This window comes from Melanaphis sacchari, unplaced genomic scaffold (assembly GCF_002803265.2).
Source record: "Melanaphis sacchari strain LSU unplaced genomic scaffold, SCAv2.0 Contig107_pilon_pilon, whole genome shotgun sequence".
Classification (NCBI taxonomy): domain Eukaryota; kingdom Metazoa; phylum Arthropoda; class Insecta; order Hemiptera; family Aphididae; genus Melanaphis; species Melanaphis sacchari.
Genome location: NW_020270407.1, coordinates 594,653 through 616,611, shown reverse-complemented (window position 1 = coordinate 616,611; position 21,959 = coordinate 594,653). Strand labels below are relative to the sequence as shown.

Here is a 21,959-nt window from a genome sequence, read left to right as displayed (position 1 = left end):
GGATCCGGTAACTATTGATTTCCTTTGGGAATACGTTAAAAAAAAAAAAAAAAAAACCTATATAATAATATTATTATAATATTATAATACATAATATAAGACACGGTCGTGTCGACGACTAAGTCGCAAAGGCCGACGAGCATCGATGCACAACGATAATATTACAATAATGTTTGCACGTAATATAATAATAATCATAACATTATGATATAGTAAGAGTCTGTCTGTCTACATATGTCTGTCTGTCTGTCTGTCTTCTGTCCGCCCGTCTGTCTGTCTACAGTTTGACCGATAGCCGTGTGGAGGCGGCGGCAGTAGAGTTTGACGTGGCGGCTGCGGCCGTGGTCGCGGCGCCGGACGACTTGACCGTCGAACCTTTGCCGTTGCCGCCGCCGCTGCTGGTGCTGCTGCTGCTGTTGTTGTTGTTGTTGTTGTTGTTGTTGTTGGCCGCGGCCGGAGACGACAGCGTGTCCGAGGCCACGCTGCCCGAGTGACTGTTCCGGCTGTACCAGTCGGCCACGATGCCGCTCTCGGTCGACTGGCTGGAACACTGACTGGTCTGCCGGGCGCCCTCGCTACTCCGACAGCTCGCTCCGCTGCTGCTGCTGCTGCCACTGCTGCTGTTGCTGCTGCCCGCGCTGCTGCTGCTCACCGATATGATCGAGTGCGGACGTTTGGCGATCGAATCCAGGTCCGAGGGCAACGCCACTATCGAGTTGCGGAACCTTGGGGCAGCTGAAAAACGAAACGTAGTCCGGTTTAGCGGGGAGGGGCGAGTAATAAATATAAAATACGTCGTCCGGTGTGAACCGTAGTCTGTCCCAAAAATAAAGGCGTTAGGTCGTAATTTTTTTTTTTCCCCGAAAGCAGTCTAACTAGTAAACAGTTAATATCTTTGCGCACGTCGGTACAACTATTTAAGTATTTACCTTTATTTTATCTCCCCGTTTTAAATATAATATATATATATATATATATATATATATATATTATATATGCGTATAAGGTAATCGCGGTTTATACCGTATGGTGCGGAAGTGCAGCCGGAGAATTGAATAATACCATTCGTGTATTTAGGGCGGTTAAGTCAGTAGCGCTACAACTTTATACACAGCTACACTATCAGTTGTATAATTCACAGGTTTTATTTAAACAAAAAATCGGTATAGTATAAGTATAAGTAGGACGCCCGAAAAACTGTTCGATTTGACGATCAAACCGTTCGCATTCCGAAGGAAACCAGCGCGTTCGGCGTATAGCTGATGTGTATATTAATCATTTATAGGCGGACCGCGACTTAAAATAGTTATGTACTAAATACAGAGCTGCCACTCACTTTTACTGAGCTGCGCGAACGTGATGGATCGATCGTTGATTTGATCCGCACTCGGCCGGATGTCCAAACAGGGTTTGTTGCCAATTCCCATAGAAGACATTTCCGCCAGCCTAACCTCTGCAATGAATAACAATGTGTGAGCATATTACTATTATGTATTGACCGATATCGCAGTGCGGGCGGTACGCGACATCAACGATTTGTCATCATTGTCGTCGTACCGTACATTTCGTACACACAAAATACGAAATTAAACCGACCGACGTCTTGTACCTATAACGTCACTCTTTTCCGAGTTCCGGTAGTACGTACCTCTGTTTCGTAGCGCCTGTTTCCACAACAAGTTGGACAGCTCATCGGTCCACGCCTGTTTGATGTCCTCGGACATGGACACCAACGTGTACGTGTCGCCCGGTTTGCGTTTTCGGAACCATATTTCAAATTTCGTGTTGCTATCGCCGACTTTGGCGGTGAACCCGATGTCACTGGTTTTTATACTGTTCTTGTACACGTACAAGTCCAGATTCTGTGATAGTTTAAAAAAAAAAAAACTTCAAATGAAATAACTTTTTTATTATTATATAAGGCGACGGGCTAGTTATAACCAGGTATGATGACCCACAGAGTCACTCGGTTAAAGACGACCACGTGCGTTGTTTACCGTTCTCCGCGATCACGCGTACTCACCGTTTGGTCGGGGAATCGTCTGGCCTTGCTAAACAGTATCAGCTCCTCGAACAGAAATACTTGTCGCAGGCACTTCTTGCCTTTGCCCTGCCACACGAGGAACTCGTTCTGCCGCAAAAGTCGGCCCTGCTCCTTAAGGTTGACATCGCACTCCCGGAGCGAGTCCATGGCCAGCAGGTCGTTGCCGTGCCGCAACTGGAACCTGACCATGTTCTCGGCAAGCCGTAGGTGTTCCGTGTCACCTTTAGCCATCTTCATGAGCTGCTGTAATAACAGCGCATATTTGCCCATCCTCTGCACTGGCTTCAACAAGTAACTGGCCAAGTCCATTCGGTCGCGGAGTTCTAATTGTTTTGCCTGTAATAATGTATTAGTCATATGAGTACAAAAATGATACACGAAAATAATCATTTGTCAAAAGTATTGACGAAAAAACAGTAAAATAACCACACCAACCTTAAAGAATGCAGAACCATACTCGGACATCAGCGAATCCGAATTTGGTTTGTTCTTGTTGTATAACGCGTACAAATAAAATTTCTTTTCCTGTACGAATAAAAATAACACGATTAATGCCAAAATTCATATTCGTATTTTATTCGGGTAATATTATTTTTGCATAGTGTATATGGTGTACTTACGTGTTTTAGAAAAGATTCTCCCACTTGCAATGGACAGTTTTCGTGTCTTTCCAGCTCTTTGAGGAAGTGTTGGCTGTGGAACTCGTAGATCTTTTCGATGTTACCGAAAATCACGTTGCGCTGGCCGCGCAGGGCTTGTGGTATGTTTTCATTGAGCAACATCGGAACGTAGTTTTCTATGACGTATTCTAGTGACTTGACATAATCCCGCTCGGTCTGTATCATTTCTCTCATGATCAGCTTGACGGTTCTGCAAAAACCACCACGCGCAATGTTAACGTTTAGTTTACTCCCACGCTATTAAAATATTTATACACGGCCGGTACTCACTTTTGTAACTTAAGCGTCTGTGTGCCGCAATCCATGTTCAACTGTAAGTTGGACATGTGGTGCAGATGACTGTTGACGGACAAAGGCGGTAAACTTTGATTTTTGCTGCAACCGAGATCGGGACAATTAGTGTCGTCGCTTTCTTCATTACTGTATACACACAAAGAATATATTATTTAAAATTGTCGAGTGTTCGTTAAAATTGAAATTGTATAGACATAAATGTCAAAAAAATTTAATATTTTTAAAAAAAATATGTTGTTTTATTTTTAACATTTTAACGAAATGACCGTGTGACGGTCTTTAATTTGGATGACGAAAGTACGATTAGTTACAATAAAAATCAAAATATTTAAAATATTTTACATGAACAAGAGTTTTGTGTTGATTTTATCTCGTGGGATGAGTCATGAATCCACAGATACAATAATATTGTGAACCCTACTTTAAATTACATTCAATATATATTGTCATATAGATAACATTTTATAAGCATTTAAGTTAAATATTTTAAGCGTTATTTATAATATAAAAATATGAACATTCTACAAAAGCCAATATTCATAAAATTGTACATTTATATGCTTAGATACTTTATTTAGATTCCTTTAGTATCACAAATTGTATTTCTATTTAAAACCAAATATTTGTTAAACCATCCAAAATAAAACATACAAATTCTAGAACTCTAGAAGTATAGTAAAAATATTTATAAAACCATAAATCTAAAAAAATAAATATTTATGGTACTGTTTGAAATGCTGAGATATTAATAAATATATTAATTTGCGGCAATCGTTTTTTGTTTTGTTTGCCATAAGAGTTAATTTGTTGTTTAAAATTATCACCTCTTATTTTCATCACTCCCTTCGGTCGTGTGAGAGCAGCTCAGTTTTTCCTCGTCTTCTTCATCATTGTAAGTCCAATTGGCAGACGGGATATGACTGAGCGCGAGCCGGTCTGTCTCGCAATAAAAGTTTTCTTCCGTAGCGCCTACCCAACCACAATGGTGGTTGTCTGCCGTCGAGTTACCATTTGTTGTATGGTGCTCTGGTGCGGACGTCCTTCTGGATGGCAGGGGAGTACTAGTCGGGAATGTTTCAGGACCCAACAAGTGCTTCAGTTGGTCGTTGGTCTCTTCGCATCTTACCATAGCCACCTATAATAAAACACCAAAGTATTTAAAAATACTGTTTGTCAGAGTACGTTAATATAACAGGTAACACGATCGTCGTTACCTTGCACTGTTTGATTAGTTTATCATTGTTAAGCTTGTTGGCCAACATCATCATCTCCGAGAAGTGTTGAGCAGTAGGAGATGGATGTGCCATTAAGTATTTTCGCAGTTCTTTAACGTTACGTGTGTCGTGCTTTTCAGATATGTACTTCATACATTCTAAAGCCCAATCGTAAGCCTGTGAAAATTGTATACCAAATTAATACTATAATTTTAAATATAATTTATTATAATAATACGAATTATTCGTAAACCGATTCACGTAGATAACCCTTTTAATTTTTTCCGTCAATAAATACTAAAAACCCCGTTAATGCATTTGTCTATTTCATATTACGTTTTACTGTCTACATTTTGTATAGTAACTTTATTGATCTTTAGTTTAACTCAAATTAAATTTCAAATCAATTTAATTAAAACCCTTTCAAATGTTTTATTATAATTATACCTCATATTATTTTAGAATAATTTGTATAATTCTAAAACTAAACACATAAGATTATAGTCTATACCTTATCGAGTAAGTAAAAACAGCGTGATGTATCTTCGAGTCTCTCACGAGTCTCTTCAAGTCGATCACTAAAACCTCTTAAATGCTGCTTTAGAGATTTGGCCAGATCTTTTAGACTGGTCCCATTGCTGCATTGGCCTGCTTCTTCCAACAAATCTCCGGCTTTATCGAGATTTTGCTGTAAAAATAAAATAAGAAATTCCAGATAAAAAGTGTACTTACACTACTTAAATAATATACATTAGTATCAATATATTTTTATTTTTAAACTAATTAGCTGTAAATATGATGTATTAAAATTTGATGCAATAAAAGTAGTTATTCCCAAGCAATTTAACGTTTAATTAATACCTAAAGAAATTATTTACATTATTCATAAATTCTAAATGTATTAGTATTTTAAAGAATATTCGTCGATAATATGAGGCCAAATTGTACCTACATAAAAATATGTAATTAGCTACGTAATTCAAAGTTTACGTTTCCGTAAAGAAACATTTAACAATAAAATATAATTATTTACACAAACATACATCGGTATATTACAAATTACTTTAAGGTTTATCATGTAAATTTAATGTTTCAGAAATGACAACAAATATAATATTTGTATGTATTATTAACAAATGATATTTGATAATAATGAGTAATTATAAATAAAAAAAAACCAAATACAAAATACAAAATGTATTTTCATATAATAATGTGACGTAAACATACAATATTTTAATAACATGCACGTCATACATATTGGTTGTAACACTTAATAAAATATTTGATAGTATGTTTTAAAAATTGTTTTTATTGTTTGTTAAAACACGAATGTGATGAAATTCCTTCAACAAGGTTGTACATTTTTCTCTAAAATACGTTTTGTGAAAATGTACAAAGCCAGAAAATTCAACAATCGCCTTACGTAATAATAATTATAATACTTGCAGGTTAAATGAACAATAGTACCTATAACTAGAACCTTAAATTGTACTATGATAGTTAGATTATCAAAAATCTGAGTTATTAAATTGAAAAAAAAATGACTGACAACATTGCAACTATATTCTTTTTTGTAATATTTTTTATTGAAACATATAAATACCTATATGTAGAGGTAGATATAATATTTTTACAACTAAGAAAATTGTATAAGCCACCGTCAGACCTACAGTACAATTCAAATTTTCAACAATACTATAGTAGAATACTAAAGATTTCAACTGAAGATGGTACGTGGCTAACTTGAAAGTTTCAAAGACCAAATTAGATCATTAATTTGTCAACTGGTCTAATAGATGTGAGTTATAATGATAAATACAAATTCTGTAGGTGAACGAAATTCTATATACTAAAATTACTATCGGTTTTGGACTTGTGATCTTTAATTTCATACCAGACGATAAACTTACAATTATTTACGAAATAAACTCTATAACTCATTTTTCTGCTGTAATTTAGAAAAATGCGGGGGCTAACTTAACAAACATACTTCTCTGTGCTAAAGCTGTTTTTGAAACGTATTTTAATAGCTAAATGTATTAAACATTTAATACTATATATTTAAAATACGTATTAGTATGTATGACAATGACGGATACAAAAATTCACATTTTTTATACAGCGCAGGTACGCACAAAAGATCAATTAATCAATTCTGTTTTGCGAACACTGCACATTTAAGTACAGTACTCCAAAAACGTTACTCAGCAAAAAATTAAACTACGGCTTAGTTGGAAATTATTCATGTGTGGCCCTAAGTCCGATTATATATATATATCACGTCAAAAATTTTTGTAATTTAGTTATTTAGAAACTTATACATATTTTAACTTTACTTTAAATACAAGTCTAGAACTATAGAAAAAATAATGTGATACAATTATAATGTATACACCACATCATTATACAGTATATCTATGTATGATCTGTATCATTTAATGAGTTGCAGTAATGATAGACATACGCGAGAAAAGATCAAACAATATTCATGTAGATTTGGGTCGTGTGAAAATTCTAATAGAACACTCTATTGAAATTATTTATCCTGTGAATAACGTAGAAACTAATAATAGTTAGACAAAGATGAGTTGTAAATACTTGGAACAGTAGATCAGTTGGACATTTCGCAAATGTGCATGTTTTATGTAATTTTACGCGTGTAAAACATAATACCGATTCGTTTTTAACATTTTGCCTATTTAAATATACATATTTTCAAGGATTTCTACAGGTAAAAAGTGCTTATGAAAACATTTTATGGTATTTATATTATTTTAAAGCTATTTTAGATACCTTTAGAAATACTCACGGATTAAAATATTCACTAGAAGTCCGTACAGAGGAGAAAAAGCGGAAAGTCGAGTCGACTTATTTTTATATTTTAAACCTCATGATTTGTTTAAATGAGCCTGTTTAATCGAAGCGTATTTTTATTTTTTAACATAGAATAATACCAACGCGTGTAAACGATTGGAATACGCGAATCGCGTCGGCCAAAAATATCTTATTGGGTGTTTGTGTGGGAAAAAAACCTATTACGAACCCGCTGTGCTTTATTATTTGATATTGATACTATTGGACGTAGGCGAACTTGAATGAAACGTAATAATTGATCAAATTATTAATTTATTAATGTGGGCTTTCTGAGCAAAATTTGTTATCTCAAAGTATCAAACTGTTCGACATAGAAATTTTAAACTTAAAATTGTTCAATCTTCTTTCGCAACAAATTATTTTTAATATTTAACAAATTTCAAGTAAAAAAAAAAACCAAAATTAAAGCCTATTAGTTATGAGTGTTGAGGCTATATTTTTTCACAAATTGGGCCTTTTTTCTAAATTAAATATATATATGTATGTTTTCCAGGAATGTATTCCGTTAAATAAAAAATAATTTGACGTGTTGTTAAAAACAAAAGATTATTACTTTAGTAATAAGATAGTACTTTTTAGTTACAACTAATTTATTTCATAATATAGATCAAAATAATTTAGATCATTATACTAAACATAAAACTTGTATGAATTGATAGACAAGTAAAATCATTAAGTTATCAATAATCCTTTAAATAATGTGCTAAATGTTTGTTTATATTATCTTGAACTATAGATGACATATATTAGTTTATAATCTAATATAATCATAAAAAAATCCTTTTCAAAGTATCATACAGGTAAGCATCTCTCAGTTTTAAGCCCACCAATTGACTTCCACAACCTACTCTACTAAGTTTATAGGACTTAGTGAAGGTCTACCTTTCTTCATTAAATTTTGTAAATTAAAATATTTTGATAAGGTAAACGAACACTTATGACAACAACAAAAAAAAAAAAATGCTCGACGAAAAATGAAATAGTCGAACACTTTTTTTATTAAATATTCTAATTTAGACACGAAGGCTGATTAGTACGAAATTGGATTAGTTTTGTTAACTATACAAGGTTCGTTATCATAACGGAATGTAGTGAAAGCAAATAAGACGGGTGAATTAATGGATCTTCGGCGATTGTCATTTATTTTGATCGCATTAAATCATATACGACGTATCAACCGACAACCGGAATAATTACTAATTGGTGTGCTCATATTATAATACATATTGGTGTAAATCTAACAAATAGTGATAATAATAGAAATGATGAATAAAAAAAAAAAAAAAAAAGCGATTAAGAAATTGTTTTCTTTCGTTAGGTATGAGATTATGTCGATTAGAATGTGTGGGTTAACGACCGGCTCTTTTTTAGATATATGAATGAGTAAACGTGAACGTGTCCCGTGGAAAGGGTTCGCGTAATCGTACAATATAATAATACATATAAGCACATCACATACAATAGACGTCGGGACATCATCGTCGTATTCTATTATGTTACGTATATTATTATGCGCATGATAATATACGGCTGTTGTAGTCGACCACGTTTCGATACGTTTTTTCGATAAAAAACCGTAGATAGCGATACTGTAAATGGGTTTATAATAAATAATATAATAATTATTATCACCGTCGTAAAACGTATCATCGTACACCGTTTACAATACAATATAATATTTAAATTGAATACACGGCGAGCGAACGAGAGGCCCGAACGAGCGCGTGGAACCGATGCAGGTAATTATTACGGCGTCGACTGCAGTATAAAGCAGTCGCAGAGCAGGACAAAATCGTACCGACGACGACACACGATATCGTTTATTATTATTATTATTATTATTATAATATTATATTTTAATGCACGTCATATTATTATCGTAGGTATCATATCGTTATATCGTACACACGTGTGTAACACAAATACACAATGTACGTAATAATAATAATAATAATAATAATAATAATAATAATAAGTATATCGTGTATAATGCCTTCGCATTATACAGGTTTGTACTATATTTCCATATACATTATAATATTATATTATCGTATGTATACCTATACACGCGAGTCGATTAATAAAATGTACGCGCGGACAGTGGTGTTTCAAAACACACATTCGGACATTATAATACGTGTTAAATATATTTTATATATATATATATATATATGTGTGTGTGTGTATAGGCTGCATCAGCATCGGCTTTAGGCGTTATTAAGGTCATCGAGCGCTCACACTATCTATATATGTATACCTATTTTTTATACGTTCGTATTGCATTATACTCTGGTGGCAACTGAACGCGCAGGTATATCATGTATTATTAATATATATATATGTTCTACATGTAATAAAATAGTTCGGGGCACGGACCGACACCGGACCGGACAAATCCAACCGATGTGGTCACGAGCGGCGCGCTGTGAAGTAACGAGTAGGTGGTAGATTGGCAGGCGGGCGAGCGGGCTGCAGGCAAACGTAGGTACCATATTAAATTAAAATATGATATCATGATATTGCGTTTATATATATTATGATATCCACGGTGGCCCGCGGACGTATTGCGCGTGGAATTTTGTCTCGTATTTGGGTACTTATATGCAATATTGTACACCTAAATTTATATCATGATAATGTTATTATGCCCGTTGCGTATTATAAGCCCGTATTTACGCATATTGTTTTATTCTACTCTTACCCGCGTGTTTATATTATTATTATTATGCCATGCTGTCGGACGACGCCTTGCCTGCGACGTTTCGACGTGCGATTCACTAAAGTGTCGGATATTCTGTGATGATAATATGTTATTCGGTCACTTTTCGGGTTGTATGTACCATACTTTGCTAGAATACGCGAAGAATCGTTAGCACACACGACCGGGACTTGGACCGACGACGATTATAATATTATATTATTATTATTATTATTATAATTATTGTGTTGGAACGCGCACAACGATCATACGTTTTTACACTACACAATAAGATATCTTCCAAAATTAAAAATAAAACAAAGCATAAAAAAAAAAATATATCAAAAAACCAAGAAATTGATTTAATGGACCGAATCCGTTTAGACCAGCGAAAACACTGTACAGTGTACACTGACGCTACAACCGAGACGACGGAGTTTTTCTTTCCTTTTTTTTATTATTATTATTATTATTATTATTATTATTATTATTATTACATCGCGACCACCGGTATAGTATTTAATTATATAAATGTTTAGGCCCTCGTAAATGCATCATGACATGTTGTGGTGAACCACCGAGCACGCGTTTCGTCTTTTCGTCGAAACGTCTGAGTGTACTATTTGTTTACTGACCGATAAAAATTCCATTATCCTTAACGAACACACGATGGTTTTAATTTTGCACGTGTGCAGTTTAGAATAACTGATACTGTGCGGTGAACTCGAGAAAAGTTCAAAGCTTTTTTAAGTAACAGATGTTTGTTATATTATGTATATAGTAACCTATAAAGTATGACAAATATATTAAATTGATGTATAAGAAAGTAAAAAAAAAAAAAAAAAAAATGAAATAGAAACATTTTGATTGCTGCTGATATCATTGTAAACTGTATACTGTGAATGCAGAGAGCTGCAGCGTTTTTTTTTTATATGCATGTGATAATATGTAATATAATATATTATGTTTTAATATAATATCATACCACTTAGAAACAGTGTCAGTTTTTTAATTAAAAATATTCGGTCGATTATTTTATATTTAAACCGTTAATCAGCTTTTTGGGATTGGATTACCTCGTTGATCCAATGCCAAACGACCGGATTACCAGAGTGGTCGATAAATATATGAATACCTGCCATCTACCGCATTGTAATATGCAAGCGATCATAACTATGTGCTCTCGTTTAAATAAATCCACTCGAATTAGAACTCAATTGGGTCAGTAATCATTCTTAAGGGACAAGGGTCAAACACTAATTAAAATATCACGCGACTCAACTAATTTTAAAAACACTGTGCAGCGATTTACACTCTCAGGCCACAGCCGCAGCAACACTCGAATATCAACTGGACGTCAATACGCATGTTTTTCTACGTAAAAGGTAGTGCGCGTTCCTGTACTACATCACGATGAATGTAGATAGTACGGGTCTATCAAATTATTGTAGAGTTTTACGATTTTAAAATAATAAACGGTTCCGGATGGGTTTGTCGACCGGTACATTGCAGTCATAATATTATCGTGTACGAAGCGTTTTATATTATCACGCCTATACAATCTTCGTATAATGTTATAATGATAATAATAAAAAATACACACACACACACACACACAAGCGCGCACGCACTTCAGCGCGGTGTCGAGTTTGACGAATCGCCATGGACCGTCGAGATCCGTCCGTCTTGTTTACGCGATGGTTTCGGCGGAAAGAATCTTCGTTTTTTTTTTTTTTTTTTTTTTTTTTTTTTTTTTTTTTATTTTGTCTCGCGCGTTCACCATTGTCGCGCATCGTCGTTGACAGACGATTTGCAACGACCGCGTTTTTTTTTTTTTTATTCTATAGCCGTGTGAACTACTCGAGTAAAAAACAGAAGGAAACAACCGGAATCTACGCAATGTCAGCAACCCGCGACCACGGGACTCTGTGTGCGCGCACATATTATATTAATACGCTATTACACAATATATTATTATGTATATCATCAACTCTACAATAAGAACTGTGAGAAGGACCACTTATCACAGTGTCTACATAAATAGCCAACAATACGGTATCTATATGGTTACACGAACAATGTATATATTATATATACGTATGTATATAAAACAGTAGAATGCAGAGTACGCTACGTTGGTGCAATTAATCCGGATTTAACGCTAGACGTAACGATTGGTATTAATTACGATCGACATCGCGGGGACGGCCGTAACCGAAAGCGCGTTTCCTATTTTTCTAATGCGGAATGTGAAACGCGATGTCGGTCTAATATGCGTAATTCATTAAATAATGACTCTAGTCGCGCGTAATCGTCGATATATACGATTGTTGCAAAACAATAATCATAATAATATAATGCGTACTTCTGCACAACTTACTACTCTTTAGGCTTTAGGCGTACGACGACCACCACCGGGTCGATATTAATATAGTTTATACGTATACATGTTGCGGAAAAAACGAAATAAACTCGCGTGTTTATACAGATGCGTGTTAGGTATATCATATCGTATAGACGCGCGTACTTAGCGAGTGCTTCCTGTATCCGTGCGATGTAATACAGCAACAGGTTATTATGTGCCTATTACGTCGAGAACGGGGAAAAAAAACAAACGTGTCCAAAATCTGAAAATCTCCGAACTAGAAATCTCGAATAGAAGACGACGGGGACGAAGAGAACGTTTGCCGTACATAAGCGTCGCATAAATTTAGGCGCCCTCCCCTTCTTTCCAATTATTTTCGTCGTTATTATTATTATTAATACCGGCACTACGCGTAGCCCCTACTGCCGCCCGTAACGGGAACGGAAAGATAGCGAAGTACATATTCTGGCCGCGACGCGATTCAAATTTTCTGTATAGGCAGATACATTGTAATATTGTAACCTACTGCTGCGTTCGGAATACCAAAAACCGTTTACATTACACACGTATTAAGGTACGTCTTCTTTTAGGTGTGTCCCAAATGTGCCATTATTGTTGGCATAATAACACGATATTATATTACGATATTTGGCTGCTCGTCTTCAGACCGCACTTCATCGTCGTCGTATCGGTGCCATTGTTGTCGTGTTGTTATCACCGTCCTACTGAGAGAGCGTACCTATACATATAATGTATAGATATTATGGGGCGTGTGTCGTCGACGTCGTCGTTTGTTTTGCTCTCCATACAAGGACCGTTAGGTAAACCCGCGTATACGCTGTACGAGAGCCAACGCCGCCGCGGGAAGCGACCGCCGTCGTTAGAAAATCGAGGCCGAATTTTCGGACACGTACTTACACAGTACTTAAATCGTCCACCACGGGAACCGCATAATAACATAATAATATTGTGGGTAAACGACGTCGTGCAGGACGCGACTACTCCGTTCGGTCGGGCTGCCATCGATCGCATTTCAGCCACGGTATATTTTGATGCACTGCGGCGGATGAAAACGTTGCGCCTACGTCAACACAACTGCACCATCATATTAAAAACGTGTAATGCGTCACACCGAAAACGGGTGCCCTTTAAAACGTCGGTCGTCATTCTTGCATTACGTGCACTTGCACCGAACGGAAGGGTACACTGCTGCAGTCGCGAGTATAGTGGTGCGTACACACATTGTGCCGTACACTAGGTACGGACTACTGTTGGAACAATCGATATGAATATTATGATTTCTATGATATGATATTACACTGTAGGAGCATGTGCCCTGCAGACGTATTGCTGTGATTCGAAAAGAATTTCTATCATTTTCGTTATTATTATTATTTCATTGCATTCAATTCGGACATCGCATCATTTATTATCGCACGGCAAACTGCCTTGGAATTTTAAAGTCGTTTAACTGGAAAATAATTACACTTTTCAGATCTATGCGATGTCGTTTTATTGTGATACCGTTGGAGTCCTTGAGATCCCATAACACTGAAGTGATCCTCCGCAGCAGTATATTTGGATACTCGTCGTCTTTCTAAAATCTAACAATCTAAACACGATAGTCAATAACAGATAACATTGTCTGCACAACAATCGGAAACGTAAAAACGTCTAGCCAATGTATCGAAGTACAACATTGTCTGGTTTATCAAGTCAAAGCCGCAAATACAATATGTTCTCAACAGGTACCTGTAATGACTTACGTACCCTGCAGGCATTATATTATTATTTGACTAGCGATTTTCAATAACGTCTGAATTTACGACATTGACGGTTACACGTCTATCGTACACGGCATATATTACCGTCGTGCGATGCAACGATCGCATTATGCGAGGAGTTTATGTATCCGAACTACGGTCGCGGAAGGGTCACTGACATCGTGGTGTTCAGAATGCATACGAGAGCGGATCGTAGGCGTGCGTGGACCACCGATGCTGAACGTCGTTGTGCCTGCAGTAAATTTTATTATTGCAGCGTACGCGTAGGTATAAATAAATATATTAGTACGGATCGCGTGTTTTTTTTCTCTTTGTGTATTATAAAATATTATATTATCATAATTTTATGATAATATGTGTACCAGCAGCCGACAAATAACGAGCGTCCCGCGCCTTAAACACAATAACGATCCCGTGAAGTCTCCAAACTGTAAGACACGGGTCTTCTTCGCGAACACGTAATCCCATAAAGAATAAAAGCGTATCTCGCAGTATTTTCGACGAGTAAACGAAACGATTCTAAGTTACCCGTAGCATGCGAAGTATACGTCGTATAGTATGTAAGTACCATCTTGTTAATGATGGTTGCAGAAAGACAGCGTATAATAATAATAATAATAATAATATTATAATGTGGGATCCTTTCTAAATCACTCCTCCGCGAGCGGATAAAGCACGCGCTTAATATTATACGTATATGTTATATACATTCACACTTCAAACACATAAATTATACATGATAAATTACATGTAAACGTTATTTAAATTAAGTATAATATATTATGCGATTTCAATCGAATGGAATCGGTCGGTTATATCGCGACTGGTTTCGGGCTGAAGACTTTTAAGTCGCTAGAAAAACCAAAAACCACTAATCGGTTAACCGCAATGCTCTCTATAGCGTGTTTAATACATATGAAAACCAGAAAATTCAAAATATGAGCAGAGTTCTTGTTGTTTTTTAAACAAACAATAATGTTATTTTATTTACTTCATGATATTATGTGCGACTTGCGATAACGTGATGTACACAAAGTTTGCACTAGTATAACTTCTACCTACCTACATAATGTCATGTGTATAAGTAAGGAATTTTTTTCAAGGTTTCGCGTTATTACAGTATCTTACATCCATGGTAAAAATAATAAATATATCAAAGATAACGTTTTATTTTTTTATTTTTTATTTTTTTTTTATCCAACTTAACCTCCGGACGAGATGCATTATCATCGTCGGTAAAAGTTGTATAATATGCGCAAATAACGAAAGGCGCACCGACAAAACAGTGAACTGCATCACCTACGAGTAATTAGTTATGATTGGTTTCGGTTTATTATATATGTCGTCATCGTAGATCAATATACATACACGGGCTTAGTAGTAAATAAAGATGTTGAATTTCCAACGAGAGAACATAGCGTAATAGTAAAGTGAATATAATAATATTATATACACACGTCTGACTTGGGTTCGTGTAATCTATAATTATTATGCCGTCGAATCGAATAAAAAATAAAGTCGCGTTCATTGCCCGGCATTCGACGAATTACAGTTCTTCTGCATAGGTACTATAAAATATTATTTCTCCGAATCAATCAATACATTAATAATACTCGATCGTCGCGAAGTTAATCGAATCCGTTCAATAGGTGGTTATGCGCATCAGGTACGAAATGTATTAATACCGTGGAACATCGATCATATTATTATGTTTTTACATAATATGCTTATTTTATTGATAGTGTATAAATAAGCTTGTGTCAGTACTGTTTACTCAATAAATTGTTATTTAGAAATTACTGCGTATAATTTAATCGTTGCAATGTGGCATTAATTACAATTTTGTTAGAATAAAATGTCAATATATAATATTTGTTGATCGAATTTATTTGGTACTTTGATAATTACCACGGCAGTTATCATATAAATTCCTAACGAAGACTGCAGCTTAATTTATCAAACACAATAATTTTCTTCAATTTTAAGATATTTCATTTTCATATCTCGCGTATAATATGTATTGTGCAAAGTAATCAATTGAAAATAGTAACATTTTAATCCGAACTTGCCGTTTGATTAGGGAGGTTACCTACTGCAAAATATGTACACCTAAACTATATATTTCTTTTCTCACACAGTATTTATACGTTTAACAACTAAAATAATTTTACACGTCGTGTGTGATAAACGTATTTATACAGGTATATAGCAGGTACATCTCTCATACATTTAGACACACAAATTCGCAATGCACGTCCCGGCATTGATCGTTACTAACACAATACATTTTTTAAAAAGTTAACGTCGTTTTCTAACGAAATATAATAATATTGTATTTTTATCGGAGCATGATATCGTATATATACATTTTAAGTAGAAGTTTGACATCAGACGACGACAATGACGGTGGTGGACAGCTGACTATTATATATTTATAAATATATATAAAGTAAATACGTGTTTGTGTGTGTGTATAATATAGGTACAAGAGTAGGGAGACTATTATTATGATTTCAAACCATGACACCGAGGAAAAAGAAATAATGGGTAATATAAGAACATTATATTATTTTGTTGTTTAGTGAAACGACTAGAAATGGTGGGGTGAGCAACATCATAGGATTACGCGATTTGATATAGATCGAAGAATGGGCAAATATTATGTTTTTTTTTTTTTTTTTTAATATAATTATTGATTTAATTAATAATGACAATACAATATAATCGAGAGCAGCGTTGGCAAAAAAATCAACTATATGTATTATAGTATATATAGAGTGTAGACATGCATAATATATTGTATATATGTTATTAAATTAGCGAACACAAACAATTTTTTTAATATTATGATCGAATTTTACGAAGAAAAAAAAAAATTTGATAATAATACGTTATTATGTATAGTGTTGTCATGTATAAATATCCTTAGGTATGTATTATGTATATCGCTTGTCGGTGGTTTTAAACTGTGGTCTACGGAACCCTATAGAACTTATAACTGTTCGCGTGTCGTACAAGCTCAAAGGACTCCGCGCAGATGCATTCAAATTGAATCAAATTCGATATCATTAGTTACGTTGAACTGAGCAATGAGACTAATGGTCATCGTGATTTATAATTTTGTATTTGTTTAAAGCTTGACGTTCCTGGTATTTTGAGCCCCGCTAATTATTTTTAACAACTTAAGGGCTCCGCGAACAAAAAAGTTGAGAACCGCTGGTCTAAGTTAAAACAGGTCGTTCGATAATATAAACGTGTTGACAGACAGCCGCGGTCGTTCCCACTGTAATATCGTTTTATCGTTTTGCCATAATATATTATATTATTATAATACGCACGCGTACATAATATATGCCTATTATATTGTATAAATTATAATATTATCGTATTTTTTTCCAACTACTCCGATAGGTATACCAATATTATAAATTGCTACGCGTGGCCAGTGTGCGGAGGATAAGGCGTCGCGAGCCAAGTCGAATGATCGCGGCGACGGGTTCGTGACACCTCGGAGCGTCGCCACCGCTACTATCACAGGTCGGGACAAGGACGTTTGGTAACCCAAAAGGGCGTAGACGAACGCCCGCTCGTATTCGCCGTATACGGAATATTCAAGTATTTGTGAAATAATTTGTTATTATTTTTCGAATGGCGATCCGAAGGTTGATGTGCGACTGCAATCGATTTTCATTTCTGTGTCGCAGCATTAATACGGTAAATATTATATAATATGATACAAGTAAAAAACATACTGAGGCTTATACTCTCGGTAGAAAATTGGGCATTTTATGAAATCCCTTGGAAAATAGGATGCCCAAAGTAGCATGGTCGGTGTGGGAAATATAAGATGTTACGAAGTTATATTTTGAGTTTTTAATGGTTTTATAATGTAATTACAATATTATTTGAATATATACACATTAAAGGGAATGTTTTATTTAAACTTATTTCAATGATATTTTGATACACCATGTTGTATCAAAGCTTTAGTGCTTTGCAGTTTGCACTTCGTTTATAATGTTCAAAAACAATTCTATTCGTTATGCACATAACTATAATTATTATTAAAGTAAGTCAATTTCAGTTATAGACATAAATAATATTTATTAAATATACCCATATATGTGATAGGACACATAAAAAGACAGAACTGGGCTATTGCATACTCGATGAGCTTTTTTAAAGTTTTACCCGATTGTTTGTGTAGTATTGGATGTACCTATAAGTTGGTAGGTAACCAGAACGACAGTAATAACGGGCTAATAGTTCATATTTTAGAAATTAGGAAATATCAAGATCATAAAAATAGATCTTTTATATTACCTTGATAGTTGACGGTCAATCAAAAACAGATGACAACTACCGCTATTGCCTGTTCTTATGCATTACCTATAATAGGTAATAAACTAAAATAGAAAATCAAACACGAATATTGTTGTTTTGATAGTTTTTATATTTTTTACGCAACTCAACAACATAGTTTATTAACGCGAATAGGAATATTTTTTAAAAATTTCATATTACCCGCGATAAACCGCAATTTTATAACTCGCCAACAGTTAGGGCAACAAACGAATTGTTTAAATTATCATTTACATTATCTTTAAAATGTTTGGTTTTTAAAAAAATGCTCCGATATTCTACATCACCAGTAATATACATGTATATGTACCTGCAACGGTACTTAAAACACACGCCTTTAGTTATGGAGACGAAAGACCTCATTCATTCCCCGCCCATTACGGCCATCACACCGATCGAAAAGAATAATATATTTAATATATTTAACATATTCAGTCGATTCATTGGAGTCGAAAAATTGAAAAAATGTACCATCAGTTGACGGCTAATTCGGACGTGAAGGCCGACGTCATCGTCATCGTCGCTGACACACGGTTTTCCGATATGGAAGAATTGGACCGTTATAGGGTCAACTGGTAGGTACTATTAATTATTGCTACACATTAGCACATAAACCTATTTAGCTTCATAACATATTATATAGTTACCAAATAAAAGGAGCAGTATCCATAAACAGTACGGTACGCATCCAAGGGTACCAGCTACTGCAATGCATATTATATACCTAGTCACTCGGTCTCGAAATCGTTTCAAATAGGTTTCCCTTTTCGGATGGAATATTAATAATAATAATAAACGTTCTAAGTAGAACTAGGCTGCCGCTCGTTAATTACGTTTTAATCGAATGGCGGGTTATACACATATTTTTATTATATAAAAATATTTTGTGTTGGTCTTTGTATTATGACTGACAAAAATAATTTCTCGTTTCCGATAGTGTCGTTGTACGTGTATCCCGCTGTACTTACTACGATGGTTATAATAATAATACGTATAATACATAATACACCCGGGTAAAACGCCAGTGTATCGTTATTATTGTAAGGCCGGTGAAATTATTATTTATTATATTATATTAGACAATAAACGCGAAAAATAGAAACTACACGCCGCACCGCGTTATGCTGCGAGACTCGCAAAATAAATATCGCTTATTTACTTTTGTCAACACCCGAATAAAAATATATATTTTAATACCTATACGAGTTTATGATGATGATGATGGTATTATTATTAGTGGTACATAGCGCATCTATTATACTACTTTTTTTTTTTTTGTACGTCTGTATAATGTTATGTAGAAAACGCGATGAGTCAATGGCGGCGACTATATAGGTATTTTTATAATTCTGTACTCTTATTCCTTCTTGTGGATATTTTGCGATACCACGGCAAAGTCGTTGCTCGTTAATCGTTAACTGCACGGGTTTCGTACGTATTATATTTTATGCAAAACTAACAAGAAGCCAATCCCGGGGCTAAGGAATGTTAGCGTAGGAAGGGATGACGTGTAATAAGCTCGTAGGTACGGGTACAAAAAAAAAAAAAACAAAATCGAGTATCACGTTAAAATATTCATTAATTTGCACGTAGGTAAGCCGCTGTATAACGTGTGCAAAACAGATATCCGCCCAAAGTCCTCCCACACACACGGATATAGCTACATGCGGCGAACCACCGGATGAATGAACGATAGTATCCAACTTTCGCGATGTCGAATCACAATCATTGCGGTTCGTTTATGCCGATTCGCGAGTCACTAGAGGTAATCCCTTTAAACGAGGTCACTGCAGTGGTTATTCGAGCGTATATATTTTGGTTATCCGCATCGCCGACCTAATAGACACTATTTTACGTGGGTATTCGTAAGACGCGCATTGCGCGAATATTCCGAGGTGACGAGTGACCGATCGAACATTTACCGGACACCAGTGGAGAACCTAACCTAACAACAAATCATATTGAATTTTAATCGTAGTAGACAACCAATCAACTAATAACGAATCTAATATCATCAGCCCACACATTATTAGAATCACGTACTACCGGGCACAAAAATCGAATAGAGCGAATTGGTTTTATTAATTTAAAACGTATTTTGCCCGTAAAGAAAAACCTGTCAACCGTCCGATTTTATCCATCACTTTAAACGCATGTGAAACGACCTGTTGGATGAGACGCCGCTAGATTTAATTTTAAATTTGAATTCGCGGCGAGTACTCTTTTTGTGCACAAATTTGTGCGCGTAAACGATGGAAGAAGGGTAGCATGCAGAGTTGCGATTTTTGAGAGCTTCGAACGAATTCGTGGCTATAATAGGTACACACACGTTTGCGTTGCGTAACAAAGGACACAAGGATAGAGGTAAACGCGACCCGACGTATGACTTGTTTGATTTTTTTCGTACATCAGTCAAAAAACTCGTTCGGGTAAACGAAGGGGGTGCGGGGTAGTGATAATTTTTGAGAACTCGCGATTCGTCAATGAGTGCGCAGACGGGATATTCGCGTTAACTTGTTAACCCTGACAGAGATCACTCGCCATCGGAATATAACACCCTTGTTAGGTGTTAGGACGCCGGATAGGACTCAATATACCTACGTATATTATAGAATACTTCTGATGGAAACACCACGAGACGACCGCTCAAACAGTTACCTATTACAGTTATATTATTATCGTACACTCCCCCGCGAAAAGCCAAAAAAAAAAAAAAAAATAAATAAATATTATCACCGCAGGTCAGGTCGGGTATACGTACTTTGGGCGGCGGCGTGGAGTATGCCCTGCGCATGGCGCCGCGCCGGGCGCACGCCCTCCTGTGCACGTGCGCGGCGTTTCGCCTCGGCCCGATGGCCGACGAGGCGGACGCGGACGAACAGGAGGGCGCCAGACGGCCGGCCGAGGCGACGACGCCTTTTCGTGTGGGAGGTACCCATCGCGGTCAGACGAACGAAAATTTCGTGCGCGAGAGCCGATCCGCGTCCCCAGCGCGTGCGCGTGCAGCGCGACGCCAGGTCGTCGTCTGTTCCGTACGCGTTTTTGTCGAACAATTATTCGTCGACATGAGCACTAGCGACATCCTATACCCAAATCGATGAGCGAGGTCCCGCGGTCGACGGTTACCGTTCGCCGGGACGATTTAGCGACTGCGGGAAAAAAAAATGCACCATCAGACGACTGTTCGCTCCACAAATGGTCTATCGCAGATGTAATGATATCATATATTCCATATTTCTGCAGAACACGCACGACATGCCGTATCATGCTGTAATAAACGATCGTAAATAATACTGAGATAAACCGGGGTAACAGAACATCTGTCAGAAAACCATATAGTATAGTTACTCATATCGAACACAACACGACGATGACTTGACTATTCGTTTCGGTAGGGTTTTCGAAATATTTCCACGCATGGAACATATTATGCAGAGGCGATACATTGATTCAGGTTCCTGAATTTAAATGCGCACCTACCAGATTTGAATTATTTATTAGATTCCTGAATATATATAACGTACAAAATGTAAACGTCAATCAATTTATCAGTAAATTAATAACTATTTAAATTTAAAAATAGTAGATCTTGTTTTAGTATTTTAATACATTATTAAGTACATTATAAATGTACCAACTAG

At 35.8% G+C, this 21,959-nt stretch overlaps 1 protein-coding gene across 2 annotated transcripts in view; it reads right to left on the bottom strand.

The window, feature by feature from the left end:
* Window positions 1-7: 7 nt before the first annotated feature.
* LOC112603399 (puratrophin-1-like) overlaps window positions 8-21,959 on the bottom strand; it is a 163,318-nt gene continuing 141,366 nt past the window's right edge. For both annotated transcript variants that reach the window (XM_025351935.1, XM_025351936.1), the window contains exons 12-21: window positions 4,744-4,920; window positions 4,233-4,409; window positions 3,843-4,153; window positions 2,995-3,144; window positions 2,665-2,914; window positions 2,480-2,569; window positions 2,024-2,380; window positions 1,649-1,862; window positions 1,337-1,453; window positions 8-735 (exon numbers count right to left, since the gene is read on the bottom strand). In XM_025351935.1, the coding sequence (XP_025207720.1) occupies window positions 278-735; window positions 1,337-1,453; window positions 1,649-1,862; window positions 2,024-2,380; window positions 2,480-2,569; window positions 2,665-2,914; window positions 2,995-3,144; window positions 3,843-4,153; window positions 4,233-4,409; window positions 4,744-4,920 (2,301 nt within the window). In that variant the 3' untranslated portion in view covers window positions 8-277. The remainder of the gene's footprint in view (window positions 736-1,336; window positions 1,454-1,648; window positions 1,863-2,023; window positions 2,381-2,479; window positions 2,570-2,664; window positions 2,915-2,994; window positions 3,145-3,842; window positions 4,154-4,232; window positions 4,410-4,743; window positions 4,921-21,959) is intronic.